This window comes from Neodiprion pinetum, chromosome 2 (genome assembly GCF_021155775.2).
Source record: "Neodiprion pinetum isolate iyNeoPine1 chromosome 2, iyNeoPine1.2, whole genome shotgun sequence".
NCBI lineage: Eukaryota > Metazoa > Arthropoda > Insecta > Hymenoptera > Diprionidae > Neodiprion > Neodiprion pinetum.
Window position 1 is genome coordinate 11,550,547 of NC_060233.1, and position 23,649 is coordinate 11,574,195.

Genomic DNA, 23,649 nt, shown 5'->3' on the forward strand with positions numbered 1-23,649 from the left:
TCAATATAGTGGCATGAAATCACCACGGTGCCAATATTATTTTACTGCCAATTTTTCACTGTCAACGTACTCATATTGGTTCATTGAACAAAAGATTGTATGAGAACTCGTTGAACTTGTTTGTGCCGTTGTTAAAGTGTTTTGTTGAGTTTACTGGAAGCAACGGTGTTAAATGTTTGAAAAAACATCTCACATAAATATTTTTCATCTTGTTAGTTAAATATGGATATCGCAATATTATTTGGGAAAATACTTTTATATAACAATTTAAGTGTACGGTGTACATAAGGAATTGTTTTGAATGAGAATACGAAATATTTTATAAACATTATTTTATTATTCACAGTTTTATATGACTTATGAAATTATAAGTACGGTTCATCTATTTTTTACACGAATTTTGTACAACATTGTATACGCTTATAGATAATTAATGTCACAGCCTTTTGAGAACAATTCCTCTGCTAATAGTAGGTATAACAACGATATTAATAGTATTACATAGTTTTAATCCTAATCTTACTAATAATTATGCGTAAAGTACATTTAAGTCATAATTTGTAGTATACAAAGGTATCGCTATATATAAAATACTATATATTAAATACGTGTAGGTATTATATACTATAATCTACTTGGACTGGCCTAAATGTGTAGTACATCCCGAATTTAGGCTCACACACGTTATCACAAGCACTCAGTATCCAGTGTATACATACATATATTGGAATTTCAGCTCGTTCTATACATGTATGCTGCAGAATTACTCACACGCTTATGTTTACACGTACTGTTCAATCTTCCGTTCTCCTAGATGCTATTTGCGTATTATATAGTCACTATATTTTAGTGACTAAAAATAAGTTGTCGGTATAATCGTCGTTCCAAAAAAACATAACAGCTGCTGATTTTAAAATTCTTTTACGATCTACGACGGATTCATCTTCAAAAAAATTTCGGTGAAAGTAAAACAAGAATAAATAATAAATAAAAAGAAAACATTAAAGTCTGAGATCTGCAAAAGCTACGAAGAATTTTTCTTCGCAATATATGTATTCATCATGCATGCATTTATATATATATATATATATATCTTCTTTCAACTCCTTCGAACTGGTAATTTTCTGTTTCGTTGAAACGTTATTACATTTTCCTATCTTTTTCTCTTCAGATCAATTAACTTCTGCTCATCCCGTTCATGCAACAAAACTTTCTGTTACGTCCTCAATGTTTTCTTTTAAACATCAATAGAATCTGAGCATATAAATATCACATAGATCAAATATCTGCAGACTGAATGTATTCACCATGTATTCACATCTCTTGAAAATGAAATTTAAATATGAAAAAACAGTATATTATACGTAATTAAAAATGAAAAAGAAGGGCATTAAGGTAACTCAGTTGCATGAGACCGTATTTTTGGGTAGCAAAATACGTCTCTGTTTGTTCGTCAACGATGATCAAATTGTGAAGAGCAGTTTGGTGCACTGAAGTACAAATTCACAAAAAGAACTTCTTAAGTGAAATTGTTTTCATATCATCTAGTGTAACGGTTTTGTCTATAGTTTTTCAATCTGGTACACCGTATAATCTTTCATAATAGATAAATCGCTTACGATCTTGCATGAAACTTGTATAAAGTTCATAACTCAATATGATCCATCGTAATATGTGTTGAATCATCAGAAAGTGTAAAATATATTTATTGATTTTCAACAAAATCTGTCGCCTAAAAATATGTTCACTCCGCAATTGAGGTCTATCGAAAGAAGTTCTGCCATAAAACCCTGTGTTAACAATCGAATTTTGGCCTTTTTTTCTCGCTTACGAAACATCTAAAACATTTTGAATTGGAAGATCGTTTAAAGCCTTCCTATATTGAATACCTTGGAATGATTCCCGACCAAGTACCTTCATAAGATTACCTAGGCAACAGAAATTTAGCTGAAAATATAAATTCACAATCGGTTATTTAAAACTAAAAGTGACACTTTCAGAATCATCTATCAATTAAAAAGTTTCTAGTATTAAAAAAATTTTATGAAAATAATGCGTCGTTGTAATCTGACTCGGGGTGATTTTCAATACTTGACGAGAGGTATCTCATTTCGAAACGACGCCGCGACGCTTGGCGTCGAATCCCGTCCCCGCCAGCGCGTTAGTCATCATCTCGAATCCCTGCAGGCATGAATGAAAAGCCGACGAAGTCACTATGGCGGCGCCACTGCCGACATACCAGGTCTCGCCGGTTATTTTTGTAGACAAGCGGTACAACCAAACGCAAACTCCAAGTATAATATCGGCTGGTTTTAACACCGGCGGCGTCGACACGCCGCGTGGAAGGAAATACCGGAGTAAACAAAAGGATTTTTCCTCGACCCGCCAGCCAGTCTGGCCGAAGTTCCGAAGTTCTATGGCCTAAAAGGCTCATCATTCAGATGAAGAATCAAAGTCCCGTCACCGCCTTGAACCGATTACTGGTCCCCGGCTATTTCCGGGCTGCATCAGAGGCTTGCGGTCGCTACCAGGTTTTGCCGCCTTTTCATCACTCTCGATCGATGCAGGTCGTTTTTATTGCACACGACGACCGTGCCGCCTTGGGGCGCGATGTTTTTCTGCGAGCCGATCAACGTCCCGATCATTTTGCTCACCGAGAATTTTCGCATCTTTGTATTTTGCAGCAGCATTCGGCACTCGGTCACTAGATGCTCGAACGCCTTGTAGAGCGACGCCGAGTCCTCCGCAACTGATATCTCGTGGAATTGGCATCTGTACTGTTTCGAAAGCTCCAAGCCCTCCAATTCATCCACCTGGCAACACACGAATAAATCATGCGTTAGATTCTATGTCAGAAAAGTTTCGTTTTTTTTTTTTTTTTCAATATTTCCACTAAAACGTTTCATCGACGCTTCAGAAAACTTTGAAATAAAGAAATTCCTGACCCACTATTAAATTTACACATGTTCTAGCGATATGCTAACATTGCATATACTCTAAAATTATGTGAATAAAGTAAACAAACAAAAAAGAATCGTCATACTTTTATAAGATGTAAAACACTGTAACACGTGCGGAGAGCTGACTCGAAACAAAAAATTTCAAACAAGAAGCTTCTTTTGAAGTTTTATTTGTTTCAAACTAGGGGATTCCCGATGTTCAAAATTATTGTATCGGCAACTAATCTATGTACGCGTCTTGGAATAAAGATCCTGAAATATTACGGACCCTAGTCGTGAAATCTGATGTGCACACAAACTGACAGGTGCAGGTTAACCCCTCGTGTTTATTATAAAGTACGCCGAATCATGATCAACATTCAATACTGTAAGCAAATTATAGGAATACTTCCCACAAATTGTTCTTCGTGTCAACATTTAATCTAATAAACGTTTCCCTTTTGCAGGATGAAACGAAAATAAAGTATGGTTGATGCAACAGTCTGATGCAATATGCCTAGAAGACATCGTCGGGTAGATGATTCAATAACTAGTGATAGCTGGTATCCTTCCCAATAGGGTAGGTACATATCTTTTGATTGATCTATGGTTTGTAAATAGCAGACGACCCCGCAACTGCGCCGTAATAATGCGGAGTTTGCCGGATCAGCGACGTCGTGAAGTGATGTAAGAATATTGGAGGTATAAAAAAGTTTACATTACGCTGTTATTTTTACTATGGGGGTCATATAACCACGTCGGAACTTGATGGTTCTTAAATTAGTCGAACAATACGAAAAAGTTTACGGTAGAAAAGTTATTTAGTTCGAGGGTGTCGAGGCCGAGAAGAGAGTAACTATAGGAACCAGCACTGTAAATTAATGGCCATTAGTAGGAATATTTTTTTCCTACGATTTGGTAATCTTATTTTGCATTTAATGGTCTAGTTTGGAAGCTGACTTTTTATTTCTTGTGAATCGATCGGTTGATTAATCTATTACGGGTGGTTCCATTCATCCTTTTCCGATTAATCGATTGATCTGTCCTTTCAATTAATCGTTTTTTCGTTCAATTAATTAATTGGTAAAACAGTTAATTCAAGTCTCGAATTAATTGATTAATCATAGAGCCCTACAGTCCATTGTACAAAATTTCTACTTCGGAGACTTCTAGGTATCAATGAATCTACTGCAAGAAAAAAAAACAGTGGTAAGATAAGTGTAGCAGTTATTGATATGTTTAGACCCAATCATTGACCCTTTTCTTTTCAAAAATTATAAATTGACGACACAAATTATGAATTTCTCGATGACTGAAACAAATTGATAGAGAGTTAAACACTACAAGGTTATTTTTTGGTAATTTTGTAACTAAGGATTAAACAAGTACAATGAAAAAAGGTCAATAATTGAGACAGCTAGGGTCAATAACAGCTACGCTTACGTTAGTCAGGATTCCGAGACACAATATCCGAAAAAAATATGGACTTTTCAGAACCTTTCCGCGGTTGGGGCGATTACTGAACAATGGGTTTCGCATGGCTGCACGTGTTTGCCATTCTCGAATAAACATGTATATAAGAGGTAGAAATCCCACGCAAAAGTGATAATCTGCACGAGGAGTTTATAGACCCGAGAATCAACAAGGCGAGGAGCCACCACGTGGCTGTGATTATGTAGGTACGAGAAAACGCTTGCGGTGGTAAATTGTTTTGGATCCCAACCCAGAAATCTAATCCCGAGCAATTTGGGATCATGAATGGGATGATGGTCTCACCCCCCGTGATGTCATGACACGTGGAGTTCTTGCGCGTGCGTCTTTACCCGGCAACCGGTGTTCTCAGTTTATTCCCCCCCTAACCTCACCAGGACAAATTTCTAAAGTATAACATAATCCGCACTATAATAATATATGTAAATAAGTATTCACAATACACGAAAAGAAGTAATATATTTCAGGGGGCACGAGGCTTCGAGACGGAATTGTATCGTCTGCCCGAAGGACAAAATCCTTGATTGTCTCTGCGGGAGGATGCGACTTATTGCGATGGAGGATTATGGCTAGTCGTAATCTGACTTTTTTTTCTTCTCTATTCAATGTGAAAAATACGTATATAGGGATTCTTACCTCTCTGAGGTGTTCCAGGTCCATTTTATTCGCCAGTAGTACCGTCTGCACCGATGGACTATCTCCGTTTTGAATTTGTCGAAGGCACTCCTCCGCGTACAAGAAACTCTGACGATCCGTTACACTGTAAGCTATTAAGCAACCATCTGCCCAGGCGACTTGATCGGAAGGAAAACTCGTTTCCTAAAACAACAACGATAGAAAATATACCATTAATATCGCAGCAATTGTTTCGGTTATTAATTGTTATCGTATTATATAATTTTCATAAAAAAGCGAAAAGTTACGTAATATCGTCACGAACGTAATAATTGTTGATAGAAATTCATATTTATAGAATGTCATCGCAATGTAATTATACCATTGAAAAGTATTTAAATTCCGAAAATTTGCAAAGATATAGCGATTTTTAAGGTTAGGTTGATCAATTATAACTTCACGATATAACGTGCAAGTCACATCGTAATGAAAATCTACATAGAACGGCTGCAATAACTTTTGTAATAGTTATCTGTTTGAAAGAGGAAAACATGTCAGTGACAATTATGCGATCACATAAACGTGAAAAGGGAAAGTACCGATGTTATACCAGTTAATGTACATACGTAATTTGTAAATTTATTGGGATTCCAAGTGACCAGAGCAATATGGCGTCACGTTGAGTAATCAGCCGTTTCAGTCACGGTTGTAGTTAAAATTGTACAAATAAAAAGTGCACTGAAAACTCCGTGTAAGCAGTTTCACTTTTGTTTTGTTAGATTGAATAAATATTGAGTGAAATATACGCCTAATAAATAATAAATAAACGCGCTATCTTTAAAACAAATACGAGACAGTCAGCGTACATTTTCTGCCATTATGAGACGGATGCCATCCGATATTTCACAAAGAAGCTTCCGATATTTCGGATCCAAATACGTATGTGCAAATTTAATTAGAGCGGTTTATATAAATACATATGTACATATACTCACAGCTTCGCCTGAAACGTCGACTATTTCAACCTTTAACGGCATATTATTTATCGTGATGATCTGCCTGTAGAGGAGATCTGAAACAAACAGCGAACATGTCGAACTATATTAAATGCTGCAGGATCGCACGGGGTCATCACGTGCAATGACTATGGCAGGTTGTACGTAGACGTATCTATGTGTTATGATAATACATATCTATAGACAAGTTTAGTCAAGCTCAGATCCACCTCCCCCTGTACTCTCTTTATACAAGGTATACGAGGAACGATAACGAACGATAACAGGTTTAAAAACGTGTGTATATATACATATATATATATATATATATATATATATATACATGGTACTGTACATCATAATGCGTGCTAAAATTAACCGAACGCAAATCACGCGCGCTACGTTTTCGAATAATAGATTGACAAGCAAAAAAACGATGAAACCTCGGAAATATAAAAATTTGAAATGCTAGCGCCCTTGCAACCGACCTGCGGAAAATGAAAATATGAGCTTGCGATGTCACGTCGTTTCGACGCTGTCGCAATGCTTGGCTTAAGGAAGAGCGTGTCTATAATTATCACAAGATTCCTTGCGGCAGGCGCTCGTGTAGGTATACAATCATGTATATGCATATATATATCCATATACACACTTTGTCGAGAGCAGATTTCTTAATATTACTGGAGAAGGAATTTCGTCTGGACGCACGCGTCCCAGTGGAAAGGTTGAATGCCGCGACGCGAGAAACGCGATTACTAATTTACGATATTACAAATGTAAAATATACGTATCTTCTGATGGATCTAGCACGTTGTTTAGCAATACTGAAATTAGATTAAATATTCACGAGGCAGTGGGATCCTAGCTTAAATTCAGAAGATGCCATATTGCGGTAGTAAATATACTTCGTCGCTGTTACGGCTGACGTATTTAATTATAAACCAGCTGTTTTGTTATCTATATTTCACTCTACGCTATCTTGATGTCATAAAATGAAATCGCAAAAGCCCGTCCGTTGCATTTCCTGCCTTTATGTTTGTTAAATTCACCTAAAACGATCAGTTGATTCGACACCATATTGCCGTAAAATTGCCCGCTCAAGAATCCAAATAATCCAGATACGCGAGTAGAATTGAATCATAACGAGTAACTGAAAGTATTTCCATAAATTGAGTGTATCTTTTATTGTTAAAGACCTGCTGCGAATTGACGTCTCTTACTTCTGAGTGCAAGTTCTCAAGCGATTGCCGACCGACGCGACGAGAGAAAATAAACTTCCGGAAAAATTCTCGCGAATTTTCGAAGCATCGGAAAGAAGCGATTAAAAATTATACTTCTGAGAACATTTACGTCCGTTAGCGACTGCTTCGCGAAGAGCTGGATCTTTCACGCAGTTGTTTACTCTTTCTTTTCGTGAATCCGTATTGAATGACGTGTATCGGGTCGGACCCCGATGTGTTATTAAATTGTCGTTATACTGGCAAGAAACGGTAGTCAAATTAAATATCCAGTGATTTCCAGTGAACCGGAACTTCGCGGTAAGAGCTTAGTTTGAATTATTATCATTTCCGCTTCGAGAGAACAACTTTCAAATTCTTGAATAATCGTTGTTTAATTATTTTACTCGTTTATAAATCTGACATCCGAGATCGTCGGAATTTGAATTTTGAAAAATGACTCCTATATTACCAGAAGCGAGTAAGAATAGATCGATGAAAATTAATAAAATATTTCACAATTTATTACTGAATAATTTGGCGATGGTAAGAGACTAGGGATAATTTTCTCTAAAACTCCAGAATGCTCTTATTTATTAATTACCTATGAAGTTTAGACACTTACCAGTATTTGACCGGTATTCTCCGATGAAACGCCTGGTCAGATAGCGGACAGTCAATGCTGAAAATTCATAAAAATCATATGATTGAAGGCTCGGTTTAAGTTGGCAATGCCGATAGGGAGTAATTTTTCTTGAATTGATCAACTTGGGGAAAAAAATTAGGTATAAATTACAATTAGAAACTAGTGAGAAACTGGATACTTTGTTTTGAAAGTGACAACTACACGATGAAAACAATTAGACGTCTATGCCGAACAACTGATTGGAACAAAAGAAAACACAGCACTATTACTGTAGCAGAATATCGAGAGAATGCTTACCAGATTTACCAACGTTGCTGCTACCAAGAACTGCTATTCTAACTCGGGAAACATCTCCGTTCCGTTCCTGGGTTTTCATTATTGAATCTGAAACAGAGAATAAGCAATAGGTTATGGTATTAATAATCAAAAGTGCACGGGATTAAAAACAGTTGGAGAACTATAAATGATATTCTTGAATTCAGAAGACGCCATGTGGCGTGAGTAAATATGCTACACTAACTGTCATGGCCGTCGTATTTAATTTTGAATGTTGTCTTTAATCGCATATTTTACGCCGAATTGACTCTGTGTCGCAAAATAGAACTCCATCAGCTTGCACGACATTTTTCATCCGGTGATATTTGGAAAATTGACCTAAAACAATCAGCTGATTGCCCGCTCGCGCCATATTGATCTACCCTGACTACGACAGGAAAAAGAAAATACGAATACATTATATTGTATCTTTGTCTTGACGTAGATGTGTCAAAATTTGACTTCGATTTGCAGCACAATTAGCAGCGTGTCGTTTTGATAAACAATGTGTCGCTTCACACGTATTCTGGCGCTTTATTCACAATTCGTCAAATGGAGACGCAGTGCGATGGCCTTTGGGTGTCACCGATTGGTCAAGGTTGTTAAAAGCAGGCGGGCTTTATGATTCACCCATCTACTATAAGCTGACGAGAATACGCCTGACCAAACCTCAATTCTAACGGGTTGTGACAGGCCTGTTAATGCGCCCGAGCTGAACTGTTTTGCCTGAATCGAATTATTTCAAATTTTTAAATTCAAAAATTGGAACAATGTTGACATTTTCGTTCACACACACACACACGGACTTTAAAAACGTACGAAAAACTTGGAGCTTTCTCTGTGGCGGATTTTTTGTTAAAATTTTACTTTAAGGAGTTTTCTTTTTTCAGAAGTATGAAAAATATTTTCTCTAACTCGAACGCGGTGAATCCGCAAACTCCTGCAATATTCATTCAGGCTGTGAAAACATTTCATAACTGATTAATATTATTATTATAGTCGTAAGAATAAACGCGGATTTTGTATACAGTACACAAGAATGAGATCAGATTTTGTTTAGCGTTAAACCGAATTGTTTGCGATCTTGAAATATTATTGATTTGTCGAAATAGAAAGCCTTTTATTATTATCTTCTTATATTTAATTTTTCGCGAAACCAATATGAAGAAATATGTGTTTTTCTCATTTATCATGAGCAAATATTTGCCCGAGCTATAACGTTGTTGCTTTGTGCATAAATTCTTGCAACTAAGAATGACGTTAAATTCCCTCACTGACATCTGTTCACGAAGTATAAAATTGAATAATCATTTCCTGGCTTCGTGCATATTCTTTACGTCTAATGAGATTATATATATATATACGTATGAATATAAATTGTGTGTGCAGCGCGCGCAAAAAGCCAAATACATGAGGCACGGTAACGCCATGTGGAAAATAAGACACCTGCCATTTATCCATTATACTATGTGTTAGAAAAATAAATATATTGAACTGACGCATCGCTCGCGACGCGATAATGATATATATATATATATATATATATATATACGCAGCCGATTGTATGGGTTACATTCATTGCGCGACAGAGGAAAGAATCTTCGCAGTCGAGTAGTGCCAAATATATAGAGTATACAAGCGTCGACGATCGCTGTGCAGGAGTTTAAAAACTCGTCAAAATGTGGGTGAGAGAAAAAGAAGAAATCCTGGTCGTTGTCCAAACGACCGGAAATACGGCGCCACTGAGATGATAAATATAATATTCTTACAAAATACACACGCACGCACATGTAAAAGGAGAATTCGTAAAAATGTCTCGATGCTTTATGGCAACCACATAATTATAAAAAGATATGTAATATAAATGTTGGTAAAGGTGCATCTGCCCCGTTGAAATAAATACGACCGACGCCAATGTCTTGGAAATATGTTTTTTTTACATCTGAATTCACGATATAATAAATCGGTTACACGATAAACTCCACAATTTTGACAGGAGAAAAATAGCAGGATAATCCTCATGGCGCCAAGGGAAAATTAACGACTAGCCTTTATTTGTCCACGTTGTTTTTCACTTTCTTTGTTCACGCGATAAAAATTTGGTCAAAAATCGGAATGGAAAACAACGCTATCTGACGGCAGGAAATTTATTAGTGGTCAGCCAGCTCCTACTTAATTAGAGTAGTAATTATTCGGCCCGCATTTTATTCTGCATCAATTCACCGCGATAAAACAACACTGCAACCGCTTACACGAAGTTCTCCGTGGCTTTATATTCTCATTATTTAGCTGAAACCGAGGGTGAGACGATCAGCTGATCGCTCGGTGCGACGCCATATTGGATTCCAGAGATAAGGATTGTTTGAACGATTTCACGATACTTTTGCCGTATCCAAAATTCAATTGTGAGATGCAGGCGGTCTCAAGTATGGCTCATCGTTGGAACAGCCCACCCTTGAAACGGACTTGGCTAAGCTGTTCTCGTTCTCGTGTCTGAGATATTTTGGCTCGCAACTAGTTCACAAGCATACCAGCAGCAGCCTGCGACTGTGGCGATCGGTCGGGGAAAAGAGAGTCGAAATATCTGGCTAAGAGCGAATTAAGCCCGTTGGGTTTGGGTTTTCAGTTAGCGGCAGCCATTAGAGCTCTTTTATTTTGTGTACATAGAGCAAACGAATTTTCATTTACTTTTTTCATCGTTCCGTTATGAATTTGGCTTTTAGCGCTTCGGGCACGAGCTGTTTAGGACACTTAGCGTGTCATGCTATACAGTATCGGGCACTGCCTACTTACAACTTGTAATTAATCGCATTTTAAACGTGTATAATTTGTAACTGGTGCGAAATAAGCAAACAATTACATGCCTATATTGGTATTAGTGATTGCATCTCGTAACTAAGATAAAATAAAATGAAAATTGTCTTTGCATTAATTACTTTCGTTCAAATTACTATTTTTCAAAGTAATTGGTGTATCGGTATTTTATATCACTCACTATTTTCAAGTGTAACTAATACATGTATTCGATCCAATTACTATTTTTCAATCTAATCAATCGCTGTTACCAGATTTAAAATTTCTTGTACGCGCGACATATCTTAAATAGGGAAATGTACGAGACGTACGTAAGTATCAGTACATATGTACTACATATTATTCATATGCTATTCACTTCAATTACAAATTACATATGTAATTTGTATAAACAATTTTTATTTAGTTTTATTTTGCCAGTAACAAAATACTACCGCAATTTGTATTTTATCAACTCCGAATTGCAAATCCTATTTGTAATTTATTAATGATTGATTACGAATTTGTCTATCCGTAACTGTTGCTTTCAGCGAGCTTACCGAATGATTATTTTTTCAAGCCGAATGAGCATAAATAATTAGTGATGAGAATATAAATAATTGAACGAATTACACAATCGAGAACCGTGCAGCGTATTTTTGGGGTCGCATTCTTCATCTTCTTCCTCCTCGGAAACTCATGAAGACTTAAATTTCATCTCGACATGTAAAGCGTGGGTGTTTCGAAGGACGAGCATACAATCAGGCAACGCGTATGTAATATTACCAGAGGATAAAAAAAAAAGAAGAAAATAAATAAATAAATGATTACACATAGTTTAGATTACAGAGATTCGTTCCGAGGCAGCAAGTTTGAATTTAGTCTTTGTATATACAATTATACACAATATCCGAGCTAATTTCACAGTTATCTTATAGCCCTGAAGAAACAGACATCTGAGAAAATTTTCCGAATGAAGACTTTTCAACAATGCAAACTCAGATGACTTAAAATTTTTAATAAACTCGATAGGTCATTTCCTACCTTTGATAAGCTTCCAAATTGCACCGGACGACTTTTAGACGATGAGCGAACGAACACTTTTCGTTATCCTTTAAAGCGTCCCGCAACAAGTTTTACTCTCGTTATTTAGAATAAAATTTTCTTTCACTTCTAGCGGATGATTTTTCCGGCTTGTTTGATTTTTCAATATTCTCAACAGCTCTTTCAGTTCAGAACCACTGTCAAATTGTCAAACTGTTTATCGCGGCAATTCAAATCTGGTTCGATCACTCGACTCACTGACACGACGAGCTGCTGCTACTGAACTGTTTTGTCGGCAGTAGCGCTCACTGTATTAATATGTGAAACCAGCAAGGTCTGCGCGCGGTTTACGCCGATGCAGGTAAGCCAAGCATTCGTATAACTGACGGAAAACGCGTGCGCCGACTTTCAACCCCAAACACGTGCGGCGCCCGCGCCGCAACGAGCATTTTCGTAATTCAGGCACTTAGAGAGAAATGGAGAGAGAGAGAGAGAATTCACCCGTGTTTATACACGCATTCCAACATTTTGCCTTAAAGGCACAGTGGTACGCTGAATTTGTCAATTCTCACATATATTTCTCTTCGGAAAAAATTACGAGGACGAGTTTCCCTTTTGTTTTTCATTTCTCTCTACCGTGGTAACAATTATATACAACGGATTCGTTTAGTGAAATGCATCACGATTAAATTGGGTTTAAATATTTGAACTCTGTGTTTGAAAAAAAAAAAAAATAAAAACTTTTTTTTCCTCCTCGCATTTCACTAAACGATTCATTCCATTTTTTTTTTTTTTTTAACAAATTTCATAAGTTATTTAACAAACACGGAAACGAGAGAGATGATTTGTTTTTTTTTTTTTAAATCACATCTTTAAAATCGTGCGTAATGTATGTGACACGTCTTAGACGTACAATGAAAATAACTCGTAACACGATAAAAATCGGGTTACCTGTTACAGCGCATTCCTGTTTATTGCATATCTGACCTCGGGCTATGTACGATGTATTTGTAAAAATCGTCTACCCAACCCGAGGCGTTTATTTCATTACATTACACACACTCTATGTATTCATACGAGTATGTGTAATAATTGTATATATATATATATATTCATAGGCAATTTATTTTCTAAATTGATTGACAACAAGTTATGACAGATGGTTCCGGACTACTTTATCGGCGATTTCTTTACACTCCGGATGTTTTCATTCCTGCACAAGTTAATTCGAATGGCTTTGTCTAACTTCAGAAGAATTATTTAAAAAACTTCGAGCCACAAGTTTCAGTCACATTTAGTCGCGATGTGTATGCTGAAAAACTTTCAAAGTTATTAACGTCTTTGAAATTAATGTGTGCGGGATGTGTGTGAAAATTCTGTTGTTTTTCTTAAAAATTATATACACGTTCAACGAAATTTTATTACATTTTCGAAGAATTCCGATGACAGGGAATAACTCAGAGGCACGATAATCTTTTATCGAAAATAGTCGGTATACTACGAGTATGATATTATGTCGCGTCGGTATTTTCGATCCGTATCATTCTTGTGCCAGAAATGCGGTTGTGCAGCACCGGAAGTATTTGTTATTATTTTCGACGAAGATGCGATGACCTTGCCTTCGGTATTTTCGAAACACATCCGGATGCTCGAAAGGATCTTTTACTATTCACTGATTATTCATACGAATTCTTGCGATTGAATTTACCAGGAAATTCAGTATTCATCTTATACTTTTATATGCATCCCTTTACGGCTAGTCGACACTAACAATAATCAGGCTAAACAGAACAAGATTTTAATAAGAATGGGACGAATTTAGGCCTTCCGTTTAACTATGACACTGTCCATATCCTGTTTGGTACATCGTGAACTCTTACCATTGCCGAAATTTTTTTTCAGCTAATCGACTTGTTCATACTCCAAGAGTAAACGCCAGATTTTCTCAGGATCAGTCAGGCTAATTAATCACGACGGGATCCGAAAGATCGAAATAATATACCTACAGAAATTTGGCCGAGGAGAACGCGGGCGTGTTGAATTCAAAAGGTCTTATTTCAACCTATATTTCACTCTTCGTCGACTCGATGCACCGAAAGCATCGTCTAACCACTTGTACAAAGTTTACTGTGCATTTCTTTTCGTATAATTTAGCTAAAATTGAGGGTGAAACGATGAGGCGATCACTCAGTGTTTTGCCATATTGCGCTGCATCCCAAACTCGAAGTCGCGTCAACGATTGGCACACAAAAAACGAGAGAATGATTCTGGCACGAATAAAATTAACTGTGATTCCTTTATGAAACCTGATAACGTTCTGCAGTTTAAATTCGCAGAGTTCAAATTCGGTGAACTCCAAGTAAATCCGTATCATTGAAACTTATACAAAAGCCGTTCAATTATTCGCTTCTCATTTACAACAAATGAATCGTTTGAATAACGACAACGCTTCATTGCTCTGCCTTTGTCAGATCCCTCTCTGAATCTGTGGCAAACAAAGAGATCCGAAAAGTGATTTAGGGGGAATTCGGTTTCTCGACTGGATACTGAAAACGGCTGTTGATCATTTCACAGAACATCGGGCAGTCGACGCCAATAAACGACTCGCAATTAACGAATGGTCTTACCGATATGTGTATCTTCTCAGGATAAAATGTTACATGTACAAATGACCAATGCGATCGAATGACAACGGTCACCTAAGGCTTTGACGTAAATCGGCACGTGTTTACCGAAGCTCAGCCTTGCCTAATTACTCGTTAGATTAAACTACTTTGACAACGACGAGGGCCGCTGCATAGATTCGCTGGGTTGTCGACAGAGTCACGTGGTCGAATAGATCGGATGCACGAGCGCTTAATCAACTTAACCTTGCCGCCCTGCGCCCTTTGCCGAGACCCATGCGTCACATATGACACGTGGGGAATATACCACCCCTATCGCTTTCACCGCGAGTCCCTCGTTCACGTCATTATCTCCGCAGGATTCTACCGTGGACATTCGTATTCAAGTTAATATCTCGTATATTCCATTGCGGATCGTTTTGAGAGCAGTCACTCGACCGACTTGCAAAATTAGAATACGTAACCCGTTATTCACAGGTTAAAACAATTTTTCGATTCACCCGGTTTTTTTTTTCTTTTATTTATTTCTGTACACAAATTGAGTGGTGAAAGTTGCAATTAAAAATAGTCGAACTACCAATTATTTTCGTAGTGTGTAATTGCAAAAATTTGGACTACCAATTACTTCTGAATTAGTAAATTGGAATAAATTCCTTACTCGTTACTTTTGTAATGAATAATTTGAAAAAATTAAATTACTTATGGATTTTATGATTTGCATTTACGTGTACAAAGGAAAATTTAATTAAACGCGTACATTTAATTTTAATATTCTTAGAATATTTATTTATTCTAATAAAATGACCGATGGTTGATTGAATTTCCGTCATATATGTCCATAAATTTTCCAAGTAATTAGCAGTTGATTTTTATATAATTTTTTTCAATTCCACACTACAAAAGTAATTTGTAATTGAATGTTTTCTGAATAACATATTACGAAAGTAATTAGTATTTGAAATCTCGCAGTATTGTTCTACGTGGAAAATAACGAGCCACAATTTTTTTCATTTCGTCATTAGCTAGCTTGGTTTCGTTTTACGAAGGGATCAGATTCTTAGGTTAACTCCGAAATTTTGTCCACTTATTCACGCTTACGTACCTCGAAAACGATTAGGATTACGATCAGAACGATTGTAAGTAAATTTTCTGGGAATCTTGAATAATTCATGAAAGAATACTCTTTTCCTTTATTCAACCATTAATAAACATTTCGATGAACTTGAGTAGGAAATAATTTGCAACCGTGTTTGCCTCAGGACTTTGACCAAGATTTGAATAACCTGTAACGAAGATACGCATCTACGAATAATTTCGAAAGACATAATATCACTATGTAAAATCAATCACGTCCAAACTCGTTAATATATCCACATAATTAATATCGGTTATTTTTCTCATTCGAATTCTAAAATTCTTTGAGCATATATCCTGAACGCTTATAAAACTTTTTGTGTTTTATTTGGAGCAGTTGAAACGGAATTGTCTCTCCAACACCCGAATATCCTTAAATAGAAATTCGTAAGAGAAATAGAATGTTTGGAGTAGGAATGAAAACTGATTGAAAAAATTGAAGAACCGTGAATCGGTGGACCGATAACGCGCACGTTGCATAATTTTATAACAATCATATAACCGGGCGACGGAAAGTCCGTTATCTGCTAAATTTAACCCACGTTTTGCATTACACGTGCCCGGTGGACGTTCCGGCAAACGTGCCCTATTTAATCACAATAACGAAACTCGTATACGAAAACTTATACTGGAATTTATACAACCGAACCCGCAGCGAAAAATTCACGTCGGCATTTTTTAACTTGATCAATTAACGCATTCGTAATTAGTGGGGGGCCTCTTCTGTTATGTATGAACCATAACAATTTGTTTCTGTAGCTTTTTGTCCCCATTTCACTTTGCCTGCACGTGTGAAATTATTACACTGCTTAATAGTGCTTTTGTTACCCTTGATATTTGAGTGCTCTTAGAAAGATTTGATGCCAACGACCCTCGGAGTAAGCGTATTTTTTCGAAATTGGCCCCGGTAGTTAATTTTATCGACTTTTTCACACATGACTAACAAAAGCAATACTTGGATGAAAAAATCGATTTCTTTTTTTCATTTCTAAAATTTATTAAAAACATACTATCAATGGCTTTATTTATACTTAATTTATTCAGACAAAAGTGAACAGATTATACAAAATATAATACTTTGTTGATCCCGTCATGAAAAACAAGGTACCACGAGTTTAGTCAAAACGGGGGGGCATTAATGTTTCAAAAACAAAAAATTTTTTTCCAAATCTGTATCAAAATTTCGGTAGCGTATCTCAAATAGAATAGATCAGTCAAGTATGAGCTCTGATATTTAATTTTTTTCATTTTCCATTTAAATAACACGTAAAAAAAAAATCGAAAAATTTTCGAATTTTTTGCTCTGGTAAACGGTTTGACTTATAAACTATCTAAATATAGATTCTTGTATGAAATTTCATGCCCTATAAAAAAGTACTGAGATTGAATTTTCCTAACTCTAACCGATGAGGAGATATTCGCTTATAAGCATTGAGTCATCACCAAAACAATACCACAATAACATAAAAATAAGATACAATCTAATATAATCAGAATCATATTCATTTTGTTGAGCTATGTTGACAGTATAATCATTGAGTTAACGTCGCAGTTTACGTTTCAACTTATTTATCTACTATTTCTTATATGTTATATGTGTATGTTGAATGAAGAAAGCTTACGGTCACGTTTCTGCACGTTGAACATGTTTTGTACGGTCACGCGGAGCGTGAGCGTGATCCGTTCTGTTTTAGATACTCGATCAACTTCGGAATGGGACTTTGCAAAGGGATGTTAAGGTCAGTGAATAGTTGTTTCCAATCTGAATGTCCAGAGTAAATTTGAAGTCTCGTGAAAACAAGTTTTTTATACCATTTGTTTCTGCGAAACAATTCCACTAGAAGTTTTATCAGTATATTTGTATCTGTAATCTGGAATCATTTTTCTATCCCGAAGTTTGAAAGTGTTATACGAGTATATCTGTCAAATTTATTGCGATTCAAAATATTGAACGTATTTCAACCCATATTTCATTCTTCGTCGACGCGATGCACCGAAAGCATCGTCTAACCACTTGTACAAAGTTTACTGTGCATTTCTTTTCGTATAATTTAGCTAAAATTGAGGGTAAAACGATGAGCCGGTCACTCAGCGTTTTGCCATATTGCGCTGCATCCCAAACTCGAAGTCGCGTCAACGATTGGCACACAAAAAACGAGAGAATGATTCTGGGACGAATAAAATTAACTGTGATTCCTTTATGAAACCTGATAACGTTCTGCAGTTTAAATTCGCAGAGTTCAAATTCGGTGAACTCCAAGTAAATCCGTATCATTGAAACTTATATACAAAGCCGTCCAATTATTCGCTTCTCATTTACAACAAATGAATCGTTTGAATAACGACAACGCTTCATTGCTCTGCCTTTGTCAGATCCCTCTCTGAATCTGTGGCAAACAAAGAGATCCGAAAAGTGATTTAGGGGGAATTCGGTTTCTCGACTGGATACTGAAAACGGCTGTTGATCATTTCACAGAACATCGGGCAGTCGACGCCAATAAACGACTCGCAATTAACGGATGGTCTTACCGATATGTGTATCTTCTCAGGATAAAATGTTACATGTACAAATGACCGATGCGATCGAATGACAACGGTCACCTAAGGCTTTGACGTAAATCGGCACGTGTTTACCGAAGCTCAGCCTTGCCTAATTACTCGTTAGATTAAACTAGTTTGACAACGACGAGGACCGCTGCATAGATTCGCTGGGTTGTCGACAGTCACGTGGTCGTATAGATCGGATGCGCGAGCGCTTAATCAACTTAACCTTGCCGCCCTGCGCCCTTTGCCGAGACCCATGCGTCACATATGACACGTGGGGAATATACCACCCCTATCGCTTTCACCGCGAGTCCCTCGTTCACGTCATTATCTCCGCAGGATTTTACCGTGGACATTCGTAATCAAGTTAATATCTCGTATATTCCATTGCGGATCGTTTTGAGAGCAGTCACTCGACTTGCAAAATTAGAATACGTAACCCGTTATTCACAGGTTAAAACAATTTTTCGTTTCACCCGGTTTTTTTTTCTTTTATTTATTTCTGTACACAAATTGAGTGGTGAAAGTTGCAATTAAAAATAGTCGAACTACCAATTATTTTCGTAGTGTGTAATTGCAAAAATTTCGACTACCAATTACTTCTGAATTAGGAAATTGGAATAAATTCCTTACTCGTTACTTTTGTAATGAATAATTTGAAAAAATTAAATTACTTATGGATTTTATGATTTGCATTTACGTGTACAAAGGAAAATTTAATTAAACGCGTACATTTAATTTTAATATTCTTAGAATATTTATTTATTATAATAAAATGACCGATGGTTGATTGAATTTCCGTCACATATGTCCATAAATTTTTCAAGTAATCAGAAGTTGATTTTTTTTCACTCACGCGTTAGAAAAATACCTTTTTTGTAATTTTCTCAAGTACACACTACAAAAGTAATTCGTAATTGAATATTTTTGAATTACGTATTACGAAAGTAATTAGTATTTGAAATCTCGCAATATCGTTGTAGATGGAAAATAACGAGCCTAAAATTTTTTCATTTCGTGATTGACTTGGAGTTCTTTGGAAAAACGATTTTCCACTGAAATTCTTAATCCCTTATGAATAAGTGAATAGATACAATTATTTATGCGCATTTGTGAGGAGGTTGAAACACGTAACGCTGACAGTAATTGCTCGTAGTCCTGATTTCGAGCGAGATTTAAACGCAACGAAGATGCGCGCGTGCGATATGCTCGAGTGCATAACGACGACGCGATCATGCAAGCCTTCCTAGCATCCTAGGTGTCACTCGATAGTGAAATAGTGATGCAATGCCGTGCCCGGAGAACTATAAACCGTCACAAGCGCTGCTCAGGTTGAGCCTCCGCAGCCGCGGCCAAGAATATCCAAGAGTGGCTGCTCTTCACGGCATTGCATATGTCGCCGACCCGACAAGACCGCGAGCAGAGAGGTGGTGAATTTGAAAAACTGAATATGTATGTCTCGGAAGTAATGACGGAGAAAATTATAATTAGTGAATTACAAATTAAGAATTAGAAATACGATTTTTAATTGAATCGACGTAAAATAAAAATCACATTGTTTATTCCGTAATTAGGATTGTAATTTTAGATTAAACGCAACGATTGATTACATTGAAATATAGCTATTCGATGAAATGAAGATATTAATTGCAATCGATAATTTTTATTGACATGAAATTAGTTACCAGTTACTAATCACCGATTGAAAATGGAATTCGAAATTTATTTCGCATCAAGCACAAATTGCACATTTAAGAAATGTAAACAAACAAAAAGAATTGTAATTACACAGTGCCCTATACCGCTCCGACAATGATGGAAAATTTCAACCTAATTAACGTTAACGTTTAAAAATGTAATCGAATTCGTTATTTGTGACTTATTGTGCAGAATCGCCTGGTGTGTTTGCGTTTTACTATCGAGTGCTGCGGCGTTGGGCATTATTGTTACGCTTATGGACAGATTCCAGACTGATCCGATGTTGGAGAGCTTGGATGTCCGACTTGACAGTGCTCCGATTCCTTTACCAAAAATTTATGTCTGTCCTCCTTGGGAATCGTTTGAAGAAAATGGTGCAAATAAGGTCGTATCGAATGGTTATTACTGGGTTTTATCCTACAGGGTCATTTATTGAATACTGGCCACGAGTGGGACTGACGCAGCCGATTTTACCTGAAGCCCGTGGCCTTCGCTCAATCATCGAGTAGTCAGTATTCAATATATGACCCTGTAGATGATACCCGTTTACCCTGATTCCCCCCGATTTGTGTAATAGCCTAATAATTGACATCCACAGAAGCCCGGCAACGATGTTTACAGACGTCTCTACAAATGGGACCTTAGCAGGCCTCTGCATGGTGTAAACTTAACTAGTTTTGATGAATCCGCACGTGCTCGGGAGTTTTTCGTTCAACATTCACCAAAGTGCGAAAGTTTCATCCGAAACTTCTCTGTGAAGTAATATCTTTTCACCTTATTATACGAATAAACAACGGTCTTAATCCAGTTTTGTTATCTTTGGCAAATGGCGAACAATTTGGGATACCTACAGCTGATCGTTTTAGACGAATTTCACAAATATCATGGAACTGGAGAACATTGTGCAAGCTGTTGGAATTTAATTTTGTGGTATTATATCAAAGTGGTGTAAAATGCGCGATGGTAGATCACTTTTATTATTAAATACGACGGCCATGACACTTAGTATAGCATATACGTATACTGTCGCAAGATGGCGTCTCCTAAATTCTGGGTTCCTAATTCTAAAAACCCTATTGCATTCATTACGAAAAAATTTCACAACTCGATGATTATACACGTACAAATTCTCCGTCATCGTCGTTTGAAATCTTATTAATAGTTTAGAATATTAGAAATACTCGATAAGTACAAAGAAAAATCTTTTTGTTATCTGAAACGAATTATCTTGCAGCGGAATACAATTCAACTGTTCCTCTTTCGAGAGCTTTTTTGGGTCAGCGGGCAAATGCTTTACTGTCCCATCTGTGGATATTGTTATCGATACCGTCGAAATCAACTTCAGCTTTAGCCCGAGGTTCTACCCAACAAGGTGAGTGGATCTTGACATCGCTTCTCTATCACGTCAGCACAAGTTACGAAAACTTCTTTGTAATATACTTTTCCCTTCGATCGTTGTAATAAAAACTTCAAATAGTCTGGCAAGCTTGTACCAATATTATCGAAAGAATGATCAAAAGAAGCTTTGAGAATGATCGAAACCGTTACGTTTTGATTTAAAATAAACTGTTTATTATATTTGTCTTAAAGCACGAGAAGGAATGATATCAGTTTTTAGTATGATTATATGGTAAAATGAAATCCACCAGCAATAGCGAATCAAACTTTCATACCAATTGCATTTATTTATCAAAGCGGTTTTTTTTTTGTGGGATACTCTACTTTAGATCCATTTATTGTCACAAGATAAAAGTCTTATAGCAACTTGCACGATGTTTCGTGTGCCTCGGTGTTGGGAAAATTCGCCTGAAACGATCAGCTGATCACCCAATTCGACTCCATATTGACGTAATCAAGGATCCTAATGACCTCAGTATAAATCAAAACGTCTTTCAATCCTATGGTAAAATATACGAAAACTTAACCGCCAGTGTTTGTGGATTTTATTATACAATTTGCTACATTGCAACAATTAAATATAGTCGTGATATTTTTCCGTCGTGTACGTTTTATCTTAAATGTAATTGATTATAGAATTTATGTGGCTCTAAGCGAAGATCCAGATGTCCTGATGCATCTTCCGTTTCACATTTTTCTGTTTCCATCGACCGTAACGGTGGATCTGCAAGAAACGTACACGTCACCGGAAGCCAGAGTGCTCGCACGATTTCAGCGGAAATGTTATTTTCCGGGAGAGCAGCCTCCCGTTGTGAAATGCGTGCTCGATTGTCAGGTGGCCAACTCTCTCGAACACTGTGATTGTGTTCCTTGGTACCTTGCCAGGGTTGGTGTCAAGGAGTGTCCGATAAACAGATACGAGTGCTTGAGCAGCAAGTCCGCAGAGATATTGGACGTGTCGAGGTGTCTATGCCGGCTGTCCTGCGCCAACATTGCCTTCAAGAAAGTCCAGTTCGATATGAAGTCAGCATCCGAAAACTGCGATATGAAAATAATGGCAAGGTCCAAGGTGAAGTTCAGAAGAACGGTTCGGTTCGGCTGGATCGATTTACTCGTATCTTTTGGCGGTATAGCCGGCCTTTTTCTTGGATCTTCGCTTTTATCAGGGGTTGAATTCGGCTATTATTTCTCTCTACGAACCTATTGCGGTGCCGTACTTACTGCACCAAAGCGCAGATACAACATCACGAAAATAAAAGTTATCGATGGCGTGTGGTCGGTAAGTTACCCGACGGGAACGCGGAAGAGGCTTGTCTTACCGAGAGATGAAACTACCACCTATGATTACGTAAATTGAGCTTTCGCTCATACGGCTGTAGCTTTTTTTTTATCTCTGAGTATAACGTGAGTACACTGATTGGACAAGCGTAGTATACGAATAATCTAAGTAAATTGTAGATTACTTTCCCTATCAAGCTGAAAATTGTCCTATAAATGATACGGACATCATAACACGGTTGGTGAAAATCTTGAGGAAAGCTTTGGTAATTCAAGAAATTACACCGCTTGTTGGTAATACAACATATTATTAATTGGATTATCGACTGAACTAAATTATGGTACAACTACTAATTGACACGCAAGCACGGTTGTTCGCCTGTAAACTAAGGTAACGTGTTTTTTATCGACGCAAGTTTCAAACGACACCAGCTACCTACAGAATCAGCAGCTTTGACCAGTTATCCGTTAAAATAGCGCTGCAATCAGTAACCATGTAATCTTGACACCAGTATTCTTTATCCTTACTTGAATTAAAGATTTGAAAATGATTATGAGTTACGTGAATTACATTACTATTATGGTTGTTTAATTATGTGTTCTGGGGATTTTTGAATTGGTCGAACAGTTTTCTGTGTAATGGGCAAGGGATAAGTCAATTACTTCAATAACTTCAAAGTGTCCTTCATGTATAATAATTTCATTTGATTCTACGGTTGTACCAAACGAAATTCAAAAGTTTGAGTAAGAATTCTTCTAAATCGCATTTTACACTGACATCAATTTTGATTCTGTTAGAATTAATATAAAATGATTGTAGTTAAACGGTGATCGTAGAGTAATATATTGCATTAATAATCTTATAATCACAAGAAAATGTGGTATAATCAACTGTATCAACACATATTACTTAGAAAT

General features: G+C 36.8%; 2 protein-coding genes across 3 annotated transcripts; one reads left to right on the forward strand and one right to left on the reverse strand.

Moving 5' to 3' along the window:
• Nucleotides 1-346: 346 nt before the first annotated feature.
• Nucleotides 347-12,371, reverse strand: LOC124212025 (ras-related and estrogen-regulated growth inhibitor-like protein). Of its 2 annotated transcripts, none has more exons than XM_046611700.1 (6): nucleotides 12,056-12,371; nucleotides 8,201-8,287; nucleotides 7,883-7,939; nucleotides 6,041-6,117; nucleotides 5,067-5,249; nucleotides 347-2,813 (listed from the first exon to the last, which is right to left on the reverse strand). In XM_046611700.1, the coding sequence occupies exons 2-6, from the start codon at nucleotides 8,277-8,279 to the stop codon at nucleotides 2,508-2,510; spliced, it is 702 nt and encodes a 233-aa protein (XP_046467656.1). In that variant the 5' UTR covers nucleotides 8,280-8,287; nucleotides 12,056-12,371; the 3' UTR covers nucleotides 347-2,507. The 2 variants fall into 2 exon arrangements, with proteins under 2 accessions (XP_046467656.1, XP_046467657.1); XM_046611701.2 differs by lacking the exon at nucleotides 12,056-12,371 and adding an exon at nucleotides 10,600-10,665.
• A 7,158-nt stretch (nucleotides 12,372-19,529) lies between these two features.
• On the forward strand, nucleotides 19,530-23,413 carry LOC124212024 (sodium channel protein Nach). Its single transcript, XM_046611699.2, has 5 exons — nucleotides 19,530-19,784; nucleotides 20,248-20,440; nucleotides 20,654-20,814; nucleotides 21,290-21,427; nucleotides 22,090-23,413. The coding sequence occupies exons 1-5, from the start codon at nucleotides 19,645-19,647 to the stop codon at nucleotides 22,808-22,810; spliced, it is 1,353 nt and encodes a 450-aa protein (XP_046467655.1). The 5' UTR covers nucleotides 19,530-19,644; the 3' UTR covers nucleotides 22,811-23,413.
• The last annotated feature ends 236 nt before the right edge of the window (nucleotides 23,414-23,649 follow it).